The sequence below is a fragment of the Rana temporaria genome, chromosome 5, assembly GCF_905171775.1.
Source record: "Rana temporaria chromosome 5, aRanTem1.1, whole genome shotgun sequence".
Classification (NCBI taxonomy): Eukaryota; Metazoa; Chordata; class Amphibia; order Anura; family Ranidae; genus Rana; species Rana temporaria.
In genome coordinates, this window is record NC_053493.1 from 353,152,213 (window position 1) to 353,177,054 (window position 24,842).

General features: G+C 42.2%; 1 protein-coding gene across 2 annotated transcripts in view; it reads right to left on the bottom strand.

The window, feature by feature from the left end:
• MMP16 (matrix metallopeptidase 16) overlaps positions 1–24,842 on the bottom strand; it is a 318,808-nt gene that overhangs the window by 16,790 nt on the left and 277,176 nt on the right. For both annotated transcript variants that reach the window (XM_040354587.1, XM_040354586.1), the window contains 2 exons: positions 21,487–21,625; positions 4,601–4,751 (listed from right to left, as the gene is read on the bottom strand). In XM_040354587.1, coding sequence (XP_040210521.1) covers positions 4,601–4,751; positions 21,487–21,625 — 290 coding nt within the window. The remainder of the gene's footprint in view (positions 1–4,600; positions 4,752–21,486; positions 21,626–24,842) is intronic.

A 24,842-nucleotide genomic window follows, 5' to 3' on the forward strand; every position in this document is an offset into this window, starting at 1 on the left:
TCACATGTCAAAACAAGCCATAAATAGCAAAACTCTTCTTTGCATCCTGACAGATCTTTTTAAATATTTTGTAAGAGAAACATGGAAATTGCCATTGCTGGCTTCCTTTTAAGGCCTCACTCATTGGGTGTACTACACTACACATGTTTAAGTGCTGTGTTTGACCACACGCTCCATAGGCCTAAAAATGCTAGTTGCTTGGTTATTTAACTGGCCAACTAGCAACAACGTGTTTTAAAAAAATAAATCTGACCCAAAATGGACCTGGCAAATTCTGATTGGATTTTTATATTATTCACTTCTCAACATTCCCTGCTGTATACACACAGACCCTCAGGAAAGCACTGGCTTGACCTGCCCATCGAGTGATGCATCAGCTTAGAAATCAGTTTCAGTTTACACTCCCAGCCCCCCAACCCAAGAGAGTTGCTGGAACAGAGTTAAACATATTTTTTTTAATACAGCACCAGCTATTTATAAGCAACCAGCGTTTTCATGTACCAGTTTCTAACATCACTTTATTTATTTAATTAGTAATCGTTAGTAGTGATAAGCAAAATCGAGTTTTTAAAATTTTCCTGAAATTCCATTGAAAATCCGAAAGTTTCGGCAAAATGTATCAAATTTGTTAAAAAGCATTGGCGTTATCAGGGGAAGGCAAATTAAAGGTGCATTTTAGGGCTGCAATGGGATTTAAATGGCTCTTGAGGGTTAGGCAAAAGAGAGGAAGGATATTGGCGCAAGGAGGACACTTAATCATGTAATCAATATAAAACCAAAAAGGGGAAGCATATCATAAACAATCAATATAAAAAAATCTTTATAAAAAATGGCTCATACGAAACAGTCCATAAGGAGTAGTCCATGTACAGCTTACTTGAGGCAGCTCCGTGTAAAGCAAGACAATACAGGAAGAAGCACAAGCGTTTTCTAAGTGTAGCTGTTAGTAAAAGTATTTATTGTCAAGTTAAAATCAAAACTACTCACAATGGCTCAGTTTCGTGATATATGGCATGTGGTATATGGCTCTCAATGTCTCTAGCCTGGGAATTCACCAGGGACGCAGTCATCTATCAGGCTGGTGGCTGGCAGGTGCTGGTGTATTTTGGCATTTCCAGGTCCATGGAATGCACTGGCAGAGCAAAGATGATGTCACTTCCAGGATGCCTGTGAGGGCAAAGCTGCAACGCATTTGCAGAGCATGTGCTCCTTCTTCAGGCTGTAGTGGAGCCATGTTGGAAGAGGGCTATATGAGGGCATGGTTGTTGCGGGATCCAAGCAGGCTCCACCCCAGTACCCCATAGAAAAAATAGCTTACTAATAACAACTGCTGAATATGCAATGTTTAACAAATGGCAATATAAAAAAATATGATAAAAAAGGCGATATAATAAAAAGGGCAATATAATAAAAAGGGCCCATATGGTGGAAATGCCAATATATATACATAGCAATATATTAAACACTGGCAATACATGGGAATGTTTTATTTATTTTATATGCTCATATTAGAAAACACATTGATTATGGTTTATGGTGATATAAAAAAGAAGAAATTGATATACGGTATCTCACAAAAGTGAGTACACCCCTCACATTTTTGTAATAATTTTATCATATGTTTTTATGTGACAACACTGAAGAAATGGCACTTTGCTACAATGTAAAGTAGTGAGTGTACAGCTTGTATAACAGTGTACATTTTCTGTTACCTCAAAATAACTCAACACACAGCCATTAATGTCTAAACCACTGGCAACAAAAGTGAGTACACCCCTAAGTGAAAATGTCCAAATTGGGCCCAAAGTGTCAATATTTTGTTATTTGTTATTTTCCAGCACTGCCTTAACCCTCTTGGGCATGGAGTTCAACAGAGCTTTACAGGTTGCCACTGAAGTCCTCTTCCACTCCTCCATGACGACATCACAGAGCTGGTGGATGTTAGAGACCTTGCGCTCCTCTGCTTTCCATTTGAGGATGCCCCACAGATGCTCAATAGGGTTTAGGTCTTGAGACATGCTTGGCGAGTCCATCACCTTTACCCTCAGCTTCTTTAGCAAGGCAGTGGTCATCTTGGGGGTGTGTTTTATCATGTTGGAATACTGCCCTTTGGCCCAGTCTCCAAAAGGAGGGGATCATGCTCTGCTTCAGTATGTCACAGACAGTACATGTTGGCATTAATGGTTCCCTCAATGAACTGTAGCTCCCCATTGTCGGCAGCACTCACGCAGCCCCAGACCATGACACTCCCCCCACCATGCTTGACTGTAGGCAAGGCACACTTGTCTTTGTACTCCTCACAGGTTGCTGCGACACATGCTTGACACCATGTGAACCAAATAAGTTTATCTTGGTCTCATCAGACAACAGGACATGGTTCCAGTAATCCATGTCCTTAGTCTGCTTTTCCTCAGCAAACTGACAGGCTGACCCCTTCAACCTCTGCAGTAATGCTGGCAGCACTCATACATCTATTTCCCAAAGACAACCGCTGGATATGACGCCAAGTACGTGCACTCACCTTCTTTGGTCGACCTTGGCAAGGCCTTTTCTGAGTGGAACCTGTCCAACCACTGTATGGTCGTGGCCACCGTGCTGCAGCTCAGTTTCAGGGTCTTGGCAATCTTCTTATAGCCTAGGCCATCTTTATGTAGAGCAACAATACTTTTTTTCAGATCCTCAGAGTTCTTTACCATGAGGTGCCCTGTTGAACTTCCAGTGACCAGTATGAGAGAGTGAGAGCGATAACACCAAATTTAACACACCTACTCCCCATTCACACCTGGGACCTTGTAACACTAACAAGTCACATGAAAATGGCTATTTGGGCCCAATTTGGACATTTTCACATAGGGTTGTACTCACTTTTGTTGCCAGTGGTTTAGACATTAATGGCTGTGTTGAGTTATTTGACACTGTTATATAAGCTGTACACTCACTACTTTACATTGGAGCAAAGTGTAATTTCTTTAGTGTTGTCACATGAACAGATATAATAAAAATATTTACAAAAATGTGAGGGGTATACTCACTTTTGCGAGATACTGTATGGCTATATCATGCAACATGTGTTTTGGAGGGGAGTCCTTACTAAATGGGAAATGGTCTCACCTGCCCTTGTGGTCTCCTCTCTTCTACTTGCTGCGAGTTAAGGAGCAGATCTTCAACCAGAAAGTGAGCCACTGCCCAAGGCCCACTGCATGGGGAATTGAGATATAAAGAAAGTTTACATCAAGCAAAGCCAACCTGTATGTAGGTTCCCAAGCATAGTGTGCTAGTTGTTCCAACAGGTGTACCCCATCTCTTGGATATACGATGTGTTGGCCAACGATTGGAGGAATTGATCTATATATTATGAGAAGGGGTTGGTAATACTATACATTACTGCTATTATGGGCCTGCAGGGTGGGTTTTCAGATTTTTTTGGGACTTTTGGTATATGATAGAAGTAAGGGGTGGAAAATAATTCCTTTTTGAAAAAGGACAAATCCTGTTTATTTATGACACCTGCCTCTTTTTTTATCATATTGTTTTTTTATATTGCCATTTTATATTGCCATTAGTTAAACATTGATATTCATATCCAGCAGTTGTTATTCGTAAACTACTTTTCCTATGGGGTACTGGGGCAGAGCATTCTTCGATCCTGCTGCAGCCGTGCCCTCATGTAGCCCTCTTCCAACATGGCCTAAAGAAGGAGCGCATGCTCCACAAACGAGTCGCTGCTACGTACTCACAGGCATGCGGAAAGTGGCATCATATTTGCTCTGCCAGTGCGTTCTACGAATCTCAAAGTGCCAGAATTCACCAGTAACGGTATAGAAATAACAATATACTGTACAATAAATGCTGGAAAAACACAATTGAATAAACTATACTATGCTAAATGTGAATTTGTGTTCAGAAGCCTGGTAAAAGCAAAGTTATCATTCTTTTGCCTGGTAACCTATATACTATATTCACTTTTGCCAGTTTACTGAAATGCTGTTTAGCCTGTCACCAAGCCTATGTAATATTCCTTTTATTGGAAGCTTAACTTTTGTATCTTTTCCTGGTAAGCGACATATTACAGAGATTTTAGTAAACCTCTCTGCGCAGTCCTACTTGGTAATGTGTATTAGAACTCGCACACTTATTGCGCCCTACTTGCTGCAACTATTTCCTACTTCCCAAGTAGTGGATGGTAATCCTGATATAGTCACATCATCAGTCTTAATTTTATAATAAGTGCAAACTGCTGTTCACAAGGAAAAAAATGCATTTCTGGGGAAGTTTTGTTCAGACCACTATAATAGGAAGTCAAGTTTGATCTTTTTTTGCCAGATAAAGAAAATTACCTTGCTTCTAATTTAGTTTTCTCCATTTAAATTTGTTGCCATCAGCAGACCTTTCCGCCACATAAGTACTTTGTCTCTTAAGGCACTGTTAATACTGTGAAACAGATTGAATGACAATATTGCAAATGCCAGCTCTTAGCATCTCAGCCTTATAAATCAGCCACCATGCTCTAAAGTTTGTCTCTGCAGCAATCAAGACTTGAGCCTTTGGAAACAATGCAGATAATACCAGAAAAACATATTATAATTTGATTTCTAATTACCTGTCGCCTTTAAAAAAATAGGTCTTTCCGACGTCTTCCCACCAAACAGCGGTGTCAATGCCATGGGGTGGAATGCCATGTCCTAGCTGTATCAAGTCATGAGGATAGCCTGGTTGTAATGTTGTGTCTTTGAACACCCAATATTTATTACCTGGAACAAAAAAAAAAAAAACACACTTTATAAGTAGACAGTCCACTGAAAAGGAAAGGCATATTTCCCTTAGAGGTGTAGGTGTATGATAGGCTGCATCACCCCCAGATATCTTTGGGGGCTTCAGTGTTTATATTGACCATAGCTAGTTCCCATCTACCTTTTCGCCATTTTCAATGCTGCCTTTTCCAAAATATAAAATACAAATAAACTTCAAAAGAAAATGCAAGTTTCAAAATAAACTATTAGATACCTGATCTCTCCACGGCATCCATCAAAATATTATTAGCCTTTTTTAATAGATGCACCTTTCAGGAACTTGTATTACAGTTATTTATATAGCACTGAATTTACACAGCACTTTACATACTGTACAATTACATCAGTCCTTGCCCTGAAGATGCTTACAATTTACGGTCCATATCGCACATGCATGCAATTAAGATAGAAACCAATATTCAGATAGGAACCAATTAACCTACCAGCTTGCCTTTGGAGGATGTGTTGAAGGAAAACCACGCAAGCACAGAGAGAGCCAAGGACCCCAATGCTGTAAGGCAGAAGTCCTAACCACTAAGCCTAAATTTTATATAATAGAGTGGAGAAAATAAGGTAACCTGAAGTTTCAGCACATAACTTATTGTGTACACGTTATTTATAATACGCATGATACATAAATAAGCAAAATTGCACACGTCAGAAAAGCACAGAAATGTCCCAGCTGTCAACCTTCAAGATCAGACCACACAACATTTAGGGATCGCCCAACCTTGAAAAATTATTATTTTTACTTTAAATACAATGATTTCCTATAATCATCAGCTCCATCTAGTGGCCATAATACAGTATATTTTCTAAAATACCACAGTCAGGACAAATACCACATTATGCCCACTAGATGGAGTTGATAATCATAGGAAATTGCTGTAGTAAGCTAATTAAAGTCATAATTTGTCAGGGTTGGGCAAATGCTTTTCACATTTGTCCAACTTTTTAATTTTAAATGGACCCCTTAATCAGGTCAAATCCTTAGACAAATTTAAAATGTCCAGGACTTGCAGTGGTTAGAACCATCTTTTTCAGGTGGCAACCGACTGTTCAGTAAAAGCGATTGCTTTTACAGTGATAAGGGCCTGGAAGGGTTTGATTCTGAAAGATCTTTAGCTGGAAGATTTGCTTAAATACTACCAAGATTAGCAACCCAAGAGAGCCAAGTATTCCATGTCTTTCATGCAGGATTATCTTTCTACTACAATTTAATTTCAGCGACGGAATTGCTTTAAGGCAAAATTTCCAACTCCATTTGATAAGTAAGACATTGTTTTTAAGTGTTAAGCTATTGAAATCATGTATTTTAACTAATTAAGACATTTAACTACAATCTTGGCAGTTGGACTGTGGTTAAAAGGCAGTCTGGGAAGGTGTATTCGTTTTTGGTGCCAGGTGCTCCCAGTGCCAACCATGCCAAAATCATGTCTAACCTATCCCACTGCTAAATTGGCCTAAACATTCAAATTGTAGCTGAAAATAAATCTAAAATAATCTCCCATGCTTGACCCGGCAATGGCTTAAACTGACATGAATACAGATGTTTCAGTTTTACATACAAATAGATCCATGTGAAGATCTAACGTGTTGGTTCTGCATTGTTTCATTGACACACACACCTGATCAGCCATAACTGTATGACCAATGATAGGTTAAATGGATAAGATTTTCCCATTACAATGACATTTGAAAGTTAGTGGAATATATCAGGAAGCAAGAAAACATTGTCCCTAAAGTTGGTGTGTTGAAAGTAGTTTGTTGTGTAAAGGTCTGCATAGCCACCAACCAATCAGGGTACTACAATGGGCATGTGAACATCAGAAATGGACCATGGAGCAATGGAAGAAGGTGGCCTGGTTTGATCGATCGATCACATTTTCTTCTTGATCATGTGGATGGCCGCTTATCTGGGGAAGAGGTGACACCAGGATGCACTATGGGAAGAATGCATGCCATAAGAGGCAGTGTGGTGCTTTGGACAGTATTTTGCTGGGAAACCTTGGGTCCTGCCATTCTTGTGGATGTTACTTGACACATACCACCTAACTAAACACTGTTGCTGGCCACGTACACCCCATCATTGGAATGGTATTCTCTCATGGCAATGGCCTATTTCAGCAGGACAATGTGCCCTGCCACACTGCTCAAGAATGGTTTGAGGAACACAACACATTTGAGATGCTGACTTAGCATCCGAATTCTCCAAAGCTCAATCTAATTGAGTATCTATGGGATGTGCTGGAAACACAAGTTGTATCCATTGAGACCCCACCCTGCAACATACAGGACTTAAAGGGTCACTAAAGGATTTTTTTTTTAGCTAAATAGCTTCCTTTACCTTACTGCAGTCCTGGTTTCATGTCCTCATTGTTCGTTTTTGCTTTGATGTTGCTGTAATTCCTCTCTGTTCTGTACACTTCCTGGTTGTCTGTTTCCTGATCACCACAGTACTGGGAGATTTCTCACTGTGGTGACTAATCAAGGAGGTGTGATTACTGTGTGTCAGCACAAATCCAGTTTCGTTTTACAAAGCATCACTGCCCTCTATTGGCTCTTTGTCTCTGTACATCAGAGAACCAGGAAACAACAGCAAAAACTAAACTAAACTGCAGGTACATTATATGATTGGTTTTTATCTAATTGTAATCATTTTAAAAGGAATCCGTTAACTATTATGTCTCTATACCCTGTAAACAGTCATTTCAGCAAAAAAATTCCTTTAGTGACCCTTTAAAGTGGTTGTAAGCCCTTACATATACCCAGTGAAGTGAACATCCTCAGATAATACAAAGAGATTAAACAAATCCTCCTACATAGGTTTTACTTATCTGCAGCCTTCTCTTCCCTACAGCCCTTCAAAAGGGCAGTTTAATGTTAAAATACCATTTCAACTGTGAAAGCAAAGAGGGACAGAGGGGGCGGAGAGGCTGTAGTTACAGTGTGTGATAGCTGATTGTAGGAAAGACCTACACCCCCCTTCACACAGCAGAACGATGGTGTTCTGAATAGACCATCTGCATGCTGAGCTCCCTCATCGAATGAAGCAGCAGAGAGAAACAACACTTAGAGCTTTGGAGAGATATAAGTAAACACTACAGTTATGTGTGTTTTACTTAGATTTCATGACTGAGATGTACAACCACTTTAATGTCACTACTGGTGGCTTGGTGTCAGACACCACAGCTTACCTTCAGTGGTCTAATGGCATCCATGCTTCAAAAGGTCAAGGCTGTTTTAATGGCAAAAGGGAGACCTACCCCATTTTAAGTGGAGTTGTCAAGTTATGGCTATTGTGTATAAATAAATATAAACATCAGCTTTTTAGCTTTGCCTCCTCTTTGTTAGAGCTGGTGAAGGATAGTCCCTCCTTTGAGTCATTCAAATATGAGTAATTTGACCCGCTAGTCACATTATAGGGTATTCACAGCAAAGCAACAGATTGGCCTTAAAAAAATGCAGATGTAGCCTCGTGCTTGCCACCTGCTGGTAGATTGTAATAAATATAAAATATTTATATACAATACTTCATATTTACTGGACTCTAAAGCAGCGGTCTCCAAACTGCGGCCCTTTGCTTGTCTTTATATGACCCTCAGGGCACCATTCCATCCACTGACACCAACAATTGGGCATAATTCCTGTCACTGACACCAACAATGGGACACGATTCCCTCAACTGATATCGATGAAACACTAGTCCTCCCACTGACACCAAAGGTAGGGCATGGCTTATTGCCACTGGACCCAGGACACCTTCTACTCTCACTGGCCCAAATCTGACCCCCTTGAGTCTGAAGGACAGTAAATTGGCCCATTGTTTATAAAGTTTGGAGACCCCTGCTCTAAAGAATTGTAGGAATCTCTGGCAAAAAATATAATTTGTAGTTGTGAACATTAAAAATTATAAAATAAAATAAATGTTGGTGCGTTCACTGGTAGATACAGTACAGATGTGGCAGATCAAAATAACAAAAATGTTTTGCTTTGTACTGTGTTGATAGTTTTGAGGTGAAATGACAGAACTATGCGAAACATTCATTGGGATCTTCAGCAGACTAGCCGTACCTCTGGTCAATTGAAATACACTAATCAAATCACTCATCTGTTTGATTTATTGTACAATTCTAAGGGCCCACAAATCTTTTTTGGTAAATTCTAACCTATGTCAAAACTTTTGTGAGGATTTCATTGAGGACTCAGACTCCACTGGGGAAAATCTCCAACCTTTTAAATCAGACACTAGGCAGGGCCAGAACAAGGGATGGAACAGGAGGGGCAATCACCCCATGTACCGGGCTATCATATGAGGTGGGAGCTGTGCAGGAAAGTGAACTAGTGAACCGCAATCTCCCTTCTAACAGCCAGGGCTTTCTGCACTAAACTCCCAACATGCCCACTCTCCACCCCCTTACCCAAACCACCCACAGCGGACAAGAAAAGTGCACTGTGCACGCAAGCCTTCCCCCCTTCCCCAGCTGCTAAAAGGCAAGCAAATGTCCACATATGTGCAGTGCACCCTGCACTGCCAACTACAGAAAGCCAGAGTATATGCCCAACCACATCGTATGTCGGCAGTGGTGGAGGAAGATAGGTCAACATCTTTGCCCTGGGCACTGGACGACCCCAATACTGACAGCAGGAGATTTTAGACATGGTGGTGATCAGGACAGGAAAACACATATATTTATGTGTGCTCTAAACTTAGGTGCCATAAAATAAAATCATTATATAGCCATATCAACAAAAAGATCTGAAGCTAAATAGTACAGAAACATCACACGTAGCTGTCTAAAATGGAAATACATTATTTCTTTTCACACACATAAACCTTGTCCTTTACATGAAAACATGGTATATTATAGCTTTTCAACAATTTCTATTGAAGACGGCAAAAAGAAAATCTAAACTGAGATGATACTTTAAAAATCGCGGCTTTCAAGGCTCTCCATTTGTTTAAATTCCTATTTGCACACAGCAGCCATGAAATTTTCCAATTTAACTCAATTCAGTTAGCCAATACAGATATCACCAGCAGTTCAATTTTCTCCTTATACTAGAGGACCATTAGGAGTCGTGTGATGTTCTGTCATACACAGTTACTGTCATGTCTGGATGAGTGAAAAGAAAGGATGGAAGCCGATAATTATGGAGGTAGGGCTGCCGATGTCCACAATATAAAAAAATAAAGCTTACATTTCTAATTTAATCGACAGAATCCATCAAGAAACTTGGTGGCAGAGCTTTTTTTGCAGAGGAAAACGGTTGTGTGTATGTTTTTCATCGAGAAAACTGTCGTGGAACTCAATGAGAAAAAAAAGAGAACAAGATCTCTTTTTCCTCGTCGGGAGTCTCAATTTCCTCGTCGTGTTCCTCTTCGGGTTGGTTTTCGATGAGAAACACGTTCGTGTGTATTCTTAGAAACCTGCGCATGCTCAGAATAAAGTATTAGACGGGAGCGCACCTTCGGTAAAAGTACCGTTCATAATGGAGATAGCACATTCGTCACGCTGCAAAAATGATGGCATTGTTTAAATGCTGCGCATTTAAATCATCTTTAGAATGGGACAAACATGAAAAATAATGATGTTCTTTTGCAGCTGATGACTCATGACTGTTGCAAATTGATTGTAAATAAATAGAAAAGACAATCATTCTGACCCCAGCAGTTTGCATTCTTTTCTCCCCAACTTTTTCGGCCACTACTGTCTATTGATATGGAAAACACTTTTAGATCAAACATTAGATATTTTTTACATATTAACATCTATTTTACAGCTTATTTTTACCCAAGAAATACATTTAAAATACTATGCCTGGCTCCAGACAGCCAAATCTGGGTCTTCCTCCAGGATGGAAGGCTCATCTTGCTCCTGAGAGGGCTCACCTTGAGAAGGATCAGCTTGGCTGCAGGGAAGGCTGGAGACTTGGCTGCAGGGAAGGCTGGATGCTTGGCTGGAGGGAAGGCTGGAGCTTTTTCTTGTGCTTTTTCTGGAGGGTTGTCTGGGGGGAAGGCTGGAAATTGAATCCCTTGTTTCAAGGTGGTCATCCAGAAAGGACATTCTGCTGTAGTACCACAACTTCGGTACATATACCCTCCCTGCTGCTGCTCCAGACCTCTGAGAAGCCAGTACCTTGTTACGCGGAGTCCTGTATGTGCCTCTCAAGGTCCCAATTTTAGTCTCCAGCTGTTCAGCTGTTACATGGGGCATCTTTGTGTGCACAAATGGGAGCAGACTATTCAGTGCTGCTGTCCTTAGTTCTTTATTCCTGTGGTTGGGGTCTTTTGTCGCCCAAAGAACGGGCAGGTCCCTTAGCCTATCAATAAATTCACCCAGGAACTCCTTTTCATTAAATGGATTCATATTTTTTGCCAGACAAAAGCAAAGACAAAAATACTAATGTCAATCACAGTCTATAAACTCTAGTAATCTTTATCCCCATATAGCCCTCAAATCTCTTTGCAGTATAGGCCACTGATGTCCCAAGTTCAAATCATACCTTCATCCACACGTTCGTCGTTCTAACGTCTTCCTCCACACACCGAACGTACGTACGACACATGTGTGTTAAGCTTTATCTACACTACGCATGCGTGACACTCCGCACACGTCGCCCGCCCATGACGTTCTTACTTGATGTTTCCCCACCCCTTCTCTTTTGGCGCGCAAACGACATGGCGGAATAAGATGAGCAGGTGTGTGATACTCGGCCAAGTTCGTCTAAACAAGATGTCATGGCGGAATTAGATGAGCAGGTGTCTGATAATCGGCCAAGTTCATCAGAAAATGACGACATGGCGGAATTAGATGAGCAGGTGTCTGATAATCGGCCAAGTTCATCAGAAAACGACGATATGGCGAAATCAGATGAGCAGGTGTCTGTAATGAGGCCTAGATCATCCAGAAAAGCCGACGTGGCGGTATCAGATGAGCAGGTATCTCCAATTCGGCCTAGATCATCCAGAAAAGACGACGTGGCGGAATCTGATGAGCAGGTAGGTCTGTACTTATAAATTTGTCTAACGACGACACAACAAGCCTGGAGCCTGATGAGGAAACGTTAGAAACGCGGAGCAGATACAAGGCATCGAACATGTCCTACGCGGAAATGGTGGACATCTTACAAAAGTCTGATTATGACGCCAAGCATGGGCCCTATACCCACCCTAATTTAAGGAAGGCTGAAATTATGGATAAAGTGCAAAAGAAGTCTGGATCGTCATTTTGAGGTGAAACGATCGAAGGAACAGCTCAGAAAGAGGTGGTCAGACCTCAAACTGAGGGAGCCGGAACAATTAAGGAGCATTAAGAGAATGCTAGGAAAAAGTAAGTACTTCTCCTGTGTCCCTATTATTATTGTTTTTCAGAACTTGCATGTTGCTCCATGTTGATGCTTTTGCATATAGGACCTTCGAAAATAACGGTCGTTTCAGACACATCCGTTCGTCCACTACATACAATGGGCCAGATTCACAGCGGACTTACGACGGCGTATCTCCACGTACGCCATCGTAAGTCCGAATGTGAGCCGTCGTATCTATGCGCCTGATTCTTAGAATCAGTTACGCATAGATTTGGCAAAGATACGAGCGGCGCAAGTCTCCTACGCGTCGTATCTTGGGTGCATATTTACGCTGGCTGCAAGGGGCGCTTCCGTAGATTTAAGCGTTGAATATGTAAATTAGGTAGACACACCGATTCACGAACGTACTTGCGGCCGCTACGCCGTTTACGTTAGGCTTACATCCGGCGTAAAGTTACCCCTGCTATATGAGGCGCAGCCAATGCAAAGTATGGACGTCGGCAAGCGTATCTTTTTACGTCATTTACGTAAGTCGTATGTGAATGGGGCTGTGCGTAGGTTACGTTCACGTCACAGGCAATGGGCCTGGCGTACCTTATGGAGTAAATTCGACGTGATACTGAGCATGCGCGCGCATGCGCCGTTCGTTAGGCGCGTCATTTACGTGGGGTCACAATTGATTTACATACAACACGCCCACCTCTTCCACAGAGGTGGCCCGTTAACGCTACGCTGCCGCAACTTACGGAGCAAGTGCTTTGTAAATACTGCACTTGCCCGTCTAAGTTGCGGAGGCTTGGCGTAAATAGGATACGCTACGCCCGCACAAAGATACGCCAGGATACGTGAATCTTGCCCAATGTTTTCTGAAGATACAGGGTTAACTAAATTTATCTAGGATTGATTATATTCCAGAAATATGTTTAAATAGTTGTCTAGCTGATGTGTTTGTAACTAGAATTCAAATAAAAATTATATCAGTCTAAAGGAGAGGACACTCCACAGCTTTTTACACATCTGCACTCAAGAGCACTTGTGTGTGCCACCAGAACAACCTTTTTAGGGTGACCCACACAGGTGCTCCTGTGTATTTTTGGGGTGTCTACATGTGTGAAACGTGTCCCAAAAAGGTGAGTATTCAAGAATAGTGTTTGCAAAAAAACATGTCTTCTGCTTGTAACTGCCCAAACAGACACTTGTACCCCACTTCCAAGCAATGTTTAATATTCCTATTTTTGCCCTCAAATATGTGTGTGCTAAGTGTACTTTTTGTTTCATTCTCATAGGGGACAGAAGACTGGGAGGATACCACTCCTCCGAGCCAGAAACAAACAGACCTCGCAAGGAGCCCTCACCTCACCGCCCACCTCGCAAGGAGCCCTCACCTCAGCGCCCACATCAGCGCCCACCTCGCAAGGAGCCCACACCTCAGCGCCCACCTCGCCAGGAGCCCACACCTCACTGGCCACCTCGCCAGGAGCCCACACCTCAGCGTCCACCTCGCCAGGAGCCCACACCTCAGCGCCCACCTCGCCAGGAGCCCACACCTCAGAGCCCATCCAGACCTCAGAATGTGGAGAAAGGAGAAGTGGTTGAAATTACTACAACAGTTCAGTATCTGTCACCACAGCTTCAGGTAATACGACATGTATGCCTGCAGATGTTTAATCCTTTTTTTTTTTTTTAAGAGGATGATTATGTGCCAGAAGAAAGGCCTCGATCCTCCCATTCCAAGACCCAAAATCTACTCCTCCAAATAAAGGTGTGCAGTAGGGAGATGTCTAAAATCAAGCAAAAATTGTCCTTTATTGATAAAAGCTTGAAGGACATAATCGAGGGGAAACTAAAAAAAAAACATTTTTGGTTCCCAGTTTTACCTCCAAATTTTTGTACTTTTTCTAACAAGCCAAAATTTGAGGATGCACACAGTGCGTCAACATGTGCTATCTGCCATCTCGGGATATCTATGTCCGTGTTTTGTGGGTGCAACCCCTTCCTCGCTACTCAAGTAGGTGAAAGGAAGAAGGGGTTGCACCCACAAAACACGTCCATTGATCACCCATGATGGCAGATAGCACATGTTGACCCTAAAAAGACTGTGTGCATCCTCAAATTTTGGCTTGTCCAGGGGTGACAATACCCCATTGTACTATGGGCAGGTAGAACATTTTAAAAAATATTTCAATGTCTGCGTTATTGCCTAGAGGTTTACATTGTTATATTTTGTGCTATATAATTTTCTGTTTTTATGGCAAATAAAAAAAAATATACACCACAAATACTTGAGAAAGACCATGTGTGTGAATATGCACCAAGTAAAATTTTGGTCAAACAAGAAAGTGTGTCTTGTTTTTCTTAAATAACCTAGAACTTTTGATGTGTTTAGTTTTGGTGTTACCTGTGAAATGGTTGTTAGTTGATAATGAAAATACACTTGACACTACATGTAGTACACTAGGAAAAATTAGGAGACAGCTAAAATAAACACAAGCGAGACATCAAAAATGGATTTTAAACAGATTTTTTGAGGTTTTGGCTCAAAATAATAAATTACAGATTGGCTGGCATAGGAATAGCCCCCCTACCTGTGAAATATTCAACATACTTATTCCGGACTGCACGGGCACTTTGGGGGGGCAAGCCAGTACGGGCAGGTTCTAGGCCCGGCAAGGTGATTTCACCTGAGGTAAGTCCGGCCTCGGGCTCAACTGTGGTCATATAGATAGGAGACTGTCTCCTTAAAAAATTGTGCAATATGCAGCAACAAAAAATAATATAGTTCCATTTATATTCCGCCATATGCATTGCGGTTAAAAACAGGCGGAACCGGCTGGCCATTATCCCGAAGGCGTTCTCCACAACTCTTCGGGCTCTGGCCAGCCGGTAGTTGAACACCCTCCTTTCTGGGGTGAGGGTTCTTTGGGGGAATGGCCTCATTAGATGCGGTCCCAGGCCAAAGGCTTCATCAGCCAGAAACACGAAGGGGAGTCCTTCAACATTCTCTGCATCCGGTGGCAATGCAAGGTCATCACTCTGGGAACGAAGAGCAAACTCTGTTTGCCTGAAGGCTCCCCCATCCGACATCCGGCCGTTCTTTCCCACATCCACATAGAGGAATTCGTACTGTGTTGACACCACCGCCATCAGCACAATGCTATTAAACCCCTTGTAGTTGTAGAATTGGGAACCAGAACTGGGTGGTGGCACGATGCAGACGTGCTTCCCGTCAATGGCTCCACCGCAGTTGGGGAAGTTCCACCGCGTAGCAAACTCCGATGCCACAGTCTGCCATTCCTGTGGCATGGACGGAAGCTGTGGAATGAAACAAAAAAATATATATTAACTTTTGCACATAACATTGCAAGCAGGTTATACAAAAACATTATTGGCCAATATCATTCAAACATTTATTTTAAGGAGCATTTCACACCAAAAATATAAGGCCCAATTATCACATTCCTCACCCCCTCTGATGGACCATTGTAAACATTTTAGGGGGGGGGGCTAGATGAGTTTGGGACCTCTAAAAAAAAAAAAAAAAGGGGTGAAGCTATGCTTTAAAACACATTTTAGGGGGGATAAAGCACTACAATGGATCTTACAAAATACATTGGGAAGGGACTAGGCTAGGTGTGTTTGGGCCCAGGTTAAAATGCTGGGGAGGTAAGTGAAGGAAAATATGCATGTAGGCCAAAAAAGGGGCATTCACAGCATATTACAAACATGGTAATTATGGAAGGAGGAAATAAATACAATACATTAGCATACATTAAATACATTAAATGTGATATTAACCACTTAAGGACCCCTTCACGCCGATATACATCGGCAGAATGGCACGGCTGGGCACATCAACGTATAGGTACGTTGTCCTTTAAGCTCAGCTGTGGTGTCGCGGGTGTGCGTCCGTGGCACGCTCCAGTCCGAAGCTCCGTGACCGCGGGACTCGCGAACCCGATCGCCGCTGAAGTCCCGTGATCGGTCCCCGGAGCTGAAGAACAGGGAGAGCCGTGTGTAAACACTGCTTCCCCGTTCTTCACTGTGGCGGCAGCATCGATCGTGTCATCCCTTTTATAAGGGGACACAATCGATGACGTCACACCTACAGCCACACCCCCCTACAGTTGTAAACACACTTCAGGTCACACATAACCCCATAAGCGCCCCCTGTGGTTAACTCCAAAACTGCAATTGTCATTTTCACAATAAACAATGCATTTTAAATGCATTTTTTTGCTGTGAAAACGACAATGGTCCCAAAAATGTGTCAAAATTGTCCGAAGTGTCCGCCATAATGTCGCAGTCATGAAAAAAATCGCTGATCGCCGCCATTAGTAGTAAAAAAATAAAAAAAATTCAGAAAAATGCAATAAAACTATCCCTTATTTTGTAAACGCTATAAATTTTGCGCAAACCAACCACGATAAATGCTTATTGTGATTTGTTTTCCAAAAATAGGTAGAAGAATACGTATCGGCCTAAACTGAGGAAAAAAATGTATATATTTTTGGGGGATATTTATTATAGCAAAAAGTAAAAAAATATTTAATTTTTTTCAAAATTGTCGCTCTATTTTTGTTTATAGCGCAAAAAATAAAAACCGCAGAGGTGATCAAATACCACCAAAAGAAAAGCTCTATTTGTGGTAAAAAAAGGACGCCAAATTTGTTTGCTAGCTACGTCGCACTACCGCGCAATTTTCAGATAAAGCGATGCAGTGCCGAATCGCAAAAAGGGGCAAGGTCCTTTAGCTGCATTTTGGTCCGGGTCTTAAGTGGTTAAAGGAGAAAACTTACCCTCATATAGTCGTCCTGCAGAACCTGTATTATAGCAGAACAGGTATCCGGAATTATGAGGCCCAGAGCCTGGGGGGGAGATGCCCGTCGTGAACTTCAAGTCCTGCAGTTGCCAGATAGCGTAACTTGGCAACTAGCCTCTGCTCAGCGCTGATTGCTTCCCGCATAACGGTGTCCTGCCTGGTGATATATGGCGACACCAAAGCCAAGAGGTGCTGGAATACGGGATCAGACATCCTAAGGAAATTCCTGTAATCATCAGGATTATTCTCCTGAATCTCCCGCAGCAGAGGCGTATGAGAAAATTGGTTCCTATGGAGCAACCAATTCTTGGTCCATGAACGCCTCCTCACACTGTTCATGGACTCGTCTAGGTCTAAAACAATAAGACCAACACAAACCGACTGCATAATACAAATTCGACGACGAGCAGGTGCCTGCAACATGGCTATAAACGAACGACTAATCAGAACGAACGCACTAAACAGAAAGCACTGAAGAACAGCAAGTCCTATGAAGAACGACCTGAAAACCAGAAACGAGTGGACAGGAACGCACTATAAAACAAATACGACCTGACCACACGCCCTGAAAGACAAGATACGAACCCACAAGCACAAACTGAACGGCAGACAACGATCTGAAAGCACGAAGACTGAAAAGCGCGAATTGTCACTCACTAAACTTTTACTAACATGCGGCAACACAAGATTAGCAAAAGCAGCCCCAAGGGTGGCGCCAATGGAATTGAACTTCCCCTTTATAGTGCCGTCGTACGTGTTGAACGTCAACGCGTTTGAGAACAACCAGATTTGGTCTTGACAGTGTGTACGCAAAGAAAGCTTGTCAAGTTTATCGACAAGCCTAACAAGTAACTCGTCAAGGAAAACGATGTTTTATTTACGATGAGTTCCTCGGGTGTGTATACGAGGCCTGACTCATCTGACTAGAACTGGGGTAAAGCTGCAGGTCACTCATGCTCAAATAGTCAAAAGCCTTATAATATAATGGGAGAGAGGCATGCTGGGAATTTTAGTGTAGTAGAGACTTCAAGAGGTAACCTTTTATGGAAGGCATACAGATTGAAGAATTGCATTGCTGAAGTACCAAATACAGAGAAACAAAGATCAGACAAGGCATTTAAATATGTATATAAGTGAGAACAGAATAGCAATAGCATCTAGCAGTTTCAAGAACATTAAAAAATCTGCAGTTTTGTTGCATTGCCCTACAAGAGTATTTTCTAGATGAGTGTTTTCCAACACAAAGGTGTGAAAGCATGCTTTGATGAACGCAATTCTTTACTGGAGGAATATCTCATCCATAATGCTAGCAGAGATCTGTTCTGGGCCAACATATACAGGTCCCACCCAATGTCCACATCTCCACACATGTTGCCTCTGGCAGTAGAATTCAGGATGCTGCCCTGATTCAATATGTGCAATATACTTGCGTAATCCTGTTGGAACACTGCTACTGTAAATTCTGTCTTCACAAGCCAAGCACATCAATATGTAGTTTGAAAAGCTGCTAAGAGGAGGAAGAGATTATTTTCATTTAATAGACCAGAGGATTTAATGATAGCACCATCTGCTTGACTAGTTAGATGCTGTCTAGCTTGCTTATACTGCTAACTAGTCATTATCTCCCCAAGTCTGAGGCATGATTCTGTTCTTCATGGTATTGTACTTTATTAGTACATATTTTCATTTATATTAAGCCTGAAATTGACATAGGTTTATTAAATAGTCCACAGACCTTACCAATACTATATTTCCCCTTCATACTGCTTCAGTGTAACTGAGCTCCAAAAATCCCATACAAGCACTAAAATTTGAAAAGTTATTTTGTGCATGCCTGCCATGTAAAATTACTCAGGCCTGGTGATTGGCCAATTAGGCTCTGAACGCAAAGTTGTGGGAGGTGGGTGTACAAAAATGTTCCACAGCATCAGAGCCAAAGGCAGTGCATAGCAAAGGTAAGAGCAGGGCCGCCATCAGGGGGGTACAGGCATTAAACCTGTAAGGGGCCCGAATGTTCCCAGGGGCCCGGCCGCTCCCCCTTGCGGTTGAGAGGAGAGGAGAAAAATGTAATTTCCGCATTCTCTCTCCCCCCTCCCATGTAGCGGTTGGCGATAGGAGAGAAAACACTTTCAATTTGCGGCAGGGGGAAAAGGAGAGTGAGATGACACTGGCAACCCCAGCCCCCCCGATTCTCAACTTGTGGCAGCACCTCCCCCATTCTCAACTCGTGGCAGCACCCCCCCTGTTCTTTGCTCCAGGGGGCCCATGCCTGAAGCTGTGCAAGGGGCCCCAAAAATTCTGATGGCTGCCATGGGTAAGAGTAGGCACTATAAGATGTTTGCAACAAAGTTTTATTTATGAGAACAGTTCTACCTCAGTAGGTGTTCACATTTAATCTAACCACATATCATAAATCCCATGCTATGGAATGTATACGTGCTATTCTACTGTATATATTTTCAATTACAGAAGAATATTTTATTTTATTTTTAGCCATTAGATGGAGCTCTAGTCCCTTTAACATTTTCTCCAAGCTACCCTTAACTGCTTTGCTGAAAAATATTTTTGTTTACAGAGATCAATAGCTTAATTTCAACATGACACCCAGAGCTGCATAAGTGACGACGAGTCCTCTTCCTTCCTCATGCTGTCTGATTGTTCAGACATGTCTGTGCCAAATTTCAAATAAGTTTGATCTATGCATCATTCTCACATAGATTTACACTCGGGAATGCACTTAGAAATCTGCACAGCAATCCACCTGTCAGTGATTTGAACAAACTACATGCACACAAAACATCTGTGCTCCTCCCATGGGAGTAAAGGTGCCCTTTGCAGGGGTGTACACAACAGTATGCCTGTGTGAATGAGACCTTTCAATCTGAAAAAAATAAAAAAAACTTTTTGCTGTGCTATCCTGTGAGAAAATTAGTAGTGCTCCTTGAATCTAGCCTTATTGGTGCACCATGTATTTAATATTTATTTGCAAAATAAAATTGATATAGATGTTGCCAAAAAAACAAAAAAAAAAAACACACTTGAATAATAATGATTCCAACTTAAAGATCATCTTTAAAGTGGAAAAAATTAAAAAATGAGGGTACCTCATAGCACAAAGCAAACTAAGTGATAGTCCTTCCAAAAAGGTCAGCTAGTATGTGGTTTCTTAAAGGGGTTTTCCACCTTTTTTTAAGTTTATTAAAAGTCAGCAGCTACAAAAAGTGTAGCTGCTGGCTTTTAATAAACAGACACTTACCTGCTCCACGGCTCCAGCGACGCTCCGGCCGGGGCTCCCCTCCTCGCCCCCTCTCGCCGGCGTCTTCATTCCTAGTATGGGCACCCGGCAGTGACAGCTTTCGGCTTCACGGCCGGGCACCCACTGTGCATGCGCGAGCGGCACTGCGCATGTGCAAGCGGCGCCGTCCGATTGGACAGGCGCTCGCCTACAGGGAGGGGCTGCAATAAGGCGATTAAGCTAATCGCCTTACCAGCCCCTCGGCGGAAGGAGGAAGTGGGACAGGAAGTCCCATTCTCCTGAAGCCCCCACTCCCCCCCAAAAAAAATTACATGCCAAATGTGGCATGTAAGGGGGCGAGGAGTGGGTTAAGCGGAAGTTCCATTTTTAGGTGGAACTCAGCTTTAATGTCTGACGCCTGTAACAATATCTAAAAAATGTAGGGCAGGCGAGCCTCTCTTGCTCCAGCATTCATATTAGGTGTCAATCTTGAAATAACCGAGTTGGCTGGAGCGGATCTCTTCCTCAAATTCAAATTTCTCAGTGCACACATGAGCATTTTGAGGGCATTGGTTTTTTCTTTCTATGAGTAATTAAAAATGCTTCCAAGTTCCCTGTTGATCCAAATCCTAGGCTTTGGTAAATGTACTGTGACTGGTAGAAGCATTGTGTTTCACATCCTTTCAGACTGCAGAGAGTTTAATTGTTTCACACAAACATTTTAAATTAAAAGGAAACCTGTACTCAGAGAAATATAGAGGCTGCCATTGCTGACCTCCTTCTGAAATGTCAGCTGCCAGGCTCTGGACTCTGACATCACAGGCTCCGAGCTCCAAATGTGCATACTTGTTCAAATTCAAGGACTCTGAAAACACTGACGCAATTGAAGATTAGCATTACAGACAAGGAACCAGAAGTTTCAGAACATGGTCAGCCATATTTTCTCAGTATGCAGCTTACAAAGCGCATACAGGTAATATTGTAAACTCCTCTGGGGAGTCTAAATATACAAATCCTTTTATACAAATCAAGTTTGGTTGGAACCATTTACCATTTGTACTGTAAATAAAACATAGAGAACTCTGAAGATTACTCAAAATTAGACATTCACACAAATGTTTTACAAGTGGTGCCCATGGTTTAAAATTAAGGGCAGAACTCCAGAACCACAAATCAAGCTTGCCAATTATGGCTGAGGTTCTCCAATAGCACATACAGTATGTCTGGTCACTGGCACTTCTGGCAAATGTCTGAGTGTGCAAGTGGTCCAAGCTGTGACCCATCAGTAATACAAATTACAAACACAAATACAGACAAACAAAGCATCTCACCTTTAAAGAAGACAAAGTTACCATCCCTGTTTTCATAAACTGCATCAATGTTGGGAGGCAATCCTCTCCAAAAGTAAGTAATCTGCATAGGATTTCCATCCATGACTTTATTATTTCTAACACGCCAGAACCACTGATCCTGTAAAAAAAAAAGATACACAAAAAATTAGGCAAAACAAATTCACACTTCGCATAACACATTCTAAAGCTTTGCTTAATTATTATTATTATAAATCAGTTCCAGTTGGATGTATTCAAAAATCTTTTTTGATCCGTTTTGAAGGCAGCACCATGTGCACAAGACTTGCCCATCCATTGTCCCTGTGAGTACAACCTTAAAGTATAACTTATAACTTTTTTTATTTAAGTTTTGGATAAAACGGGGAGAATTAGTGCACCTATCAGGTGTTTATTGCTACCTGTTCCTCAATTAGGGAGATTCACCCTCTCTGTTTGTCCTGTTTACACTTATCAGCAAAAGTGAAAATAAAACTAAATAAAAAAGGGAAATTTTACGAGTTCTGGTGTCAAAAAATGATTCTCCCACTTTGGAGAGATTTCCTCTTATTTCCTATTTTGGTTATGGGACAGAAAGTGAAGGGAAATCCCACCCAAAGGCACAAAGGGGGCACAAAATAAACTGCCAGCAGTTATAACTACACTGTAAATCACTGGACAGTATAGTTAAAGACCAAGCGTTAAAGAATCCTACCTAAGAGGGAATTTGAAAACATATCTTCTCACTACCTGTTAACTCTGCGGGACAGGAATAGAAGGAAATCTCCCTGAGATACAAATGACAAAAAAAAAAAAAAAACACCCACAGTGGTTTTCCTTATCTACCTACTATATCCAAAAAGAAAAAAGTCAGGCTTTAGATATAGTTTTGTTTTTCTGGTGTTTTAGGTTTGGACAGTTATAGCTGGATTCAGGTAGCCGGGGCGCATCTTTCTGGCGGCGTATCGTATCCTATTTACGCTACGCCGCCGTAAGTAAGTGAGGCAAGTACTGTATTCACAAAGCACTTGCCTCCTAACTTACGGCGGCGTAGTGTAAATGGGGCCGGCGTAAGCGCGCCTAATTCAAACGAGGATGGGGGGGCGTGTTTTATGTAAATTACTCGTGACCCGACGTGATTGACGTTTTTTACGAACGGCGCATGCGCCGTCCGTGTACATATCCCAGTGTGCATTGCTCCAAAGTACGCCGCAAGGACGTATTGGTTTTGATGTGAACGTAAATGACGTCCAGCCCAATTCACGGACGACTTACGCAAACAACGTAAAAATTTCAAATTTCGACGCGAAAACGACGGCCATACTTAACATTGACTAGGCCACCTAGGGGGCAGCTTTAACTTAATGCGGCGTAACTCTTACGTAAACGGCGTATCTTTACTGTGACGGGCGCACGTAAGTTCGTGAATCGGCGTATCTAGGAATTTACATATTCTACGCCAAACTCAACTGAAGCGGCACCTAGCGGCCAGCCTAAATATTGCACCCTAAGATACGACGGCGTAGGAGACTTACGCCGCTCGTATCTTAGCCTAATTTAAGCGTATCTGGTTTCCAAAATACGCTTAAATTTAGGATGGTGCAGATTCCGAGTCTCTATGAATCCAGCTATCAAAGTGTAAGTTCATTCTAGAATTACTCTACGAAGGTTAAACAGCCATAAGCAAATGTACATTCATAAATGCATAGCACCAGGTTTGGATTCTGTTCATGTTTTAGTTTTTTCAGTAGTTGGCATTGGAAACTGCTGGCCATTTACCATTGACACCATGTTGGCTCAGCCTCTCATGTTATCTAAGTCTTGTGATTGGAAAGCCTGACTGGAAAACACTTTCTGTGCCCAGATGTGAATTACGGAGATAACATAAGTGAGTCCAAGTGACACCATCAGGTGCATGATGTTGATGTTGAATGGCCAGCAATTCCAATGAGAATAGCTGGACAACCAAACCTCCAACACAAATCACACGTGGTGCTATGCATTTATCTAGGTACATATGTTATACGGCTGCTTAATGTTTAATGAATAATTCTAGGATTAACTTCCACTTTCATGATGGTCCAAAAAGACAGAGTATAGGCAATTATACAGGAGAAAGCCTGCCATTCATAAGTCAGCCATCTTTGCCACACAGGTATACATGTAAAAGGGAAATGAAACCCCCAAGCCCATTTCTAGAATAGGCTACTGAAAATGAATGAACAGACTTTGAAAACTGTACTAATAGAAGTATGGTACCTTTTGTTTCTTTGCAATGCATCAGTTTCTAACGTTATACAAAGGGTCAGACTGCTGCAAGAATGACAGCCCTTGCTGGATGGACATGGGAAACATTAGGTGGCCTACACTTTAAAATGTACAATCCATAATACAATATCATCACAATATATTTAAAGTTATTGTAGAGGTTTTTTTTTTTTTTAATAAAACATGTTGTTATATTTACCTGCTCTGTACAAGGGTTTTTACACCTTTTATGGGGTCCCACATGGCGCTCCTGGCTCTTCCTCTTCATTGAGTTCCCCCACGGAGAGCTGCATTCCATGGGGGCACGCTCCTGAGTCCTGTCTGCTGCATCCATTGACACAGACAGCAGGACTCAGCCCCGTCCCGACTCCCATGTCACTGGATTTGGAGCCAATGGCTCCTGCTGCTATCAATAATTCCAATGAAGACCCTAAACAGCGGCTGGTGCTGCAGGGCTCGTGTGTGTCACCGCTGGAACGATTGGGTTTTAGGTAAGAAAAAAGGGGGGGGGGCAGCTGCGGCACAGATGGTTTAATGCATAAGGTGAAAAACCATAAGACTTTACAGCGCCTTTAAGGAGTACAACAACAAATTCTGCACTGTATAGTACATTGCGCTCTGCAATGAGGTATAAAGTGGTTGTAAAGCTACAAGGTTTTTTACCCTAATGCATTTTATGCATTAAGATAAAAAAATCTTCTCATCTGCAAGATCCCCCATGCCCCCCTTATTCTTACCTGAGCCCTTTCCAATGCAGCAACATGCATGAGAGCAGCAGCTCTTGCAGCTGTCTCCCTGCTCAATAATATAGCAGCGGGATCCCGCTCCTGTCAATCAATTCCGGTGAAGAGGGGACAGGGATCACTGTGTCAATGAATGCAGCAGCAGGGCTCAGGAGCAAGCATGTACGAGTGCCTTCACTGGGAAGCAGCTTCCCGTGGGGGCAATGGACAGATAGAAGGAGCCAGAAAGGCTAACGGGGGACCCGAGAAGAGGAGGTGCGGGACTGCTTTGTGCAATTCCATTGCACAGAGCAGGCAAGTATACAGATGCTTGCTATTAAAATAAACAAATCCTTTACAACTGATTTA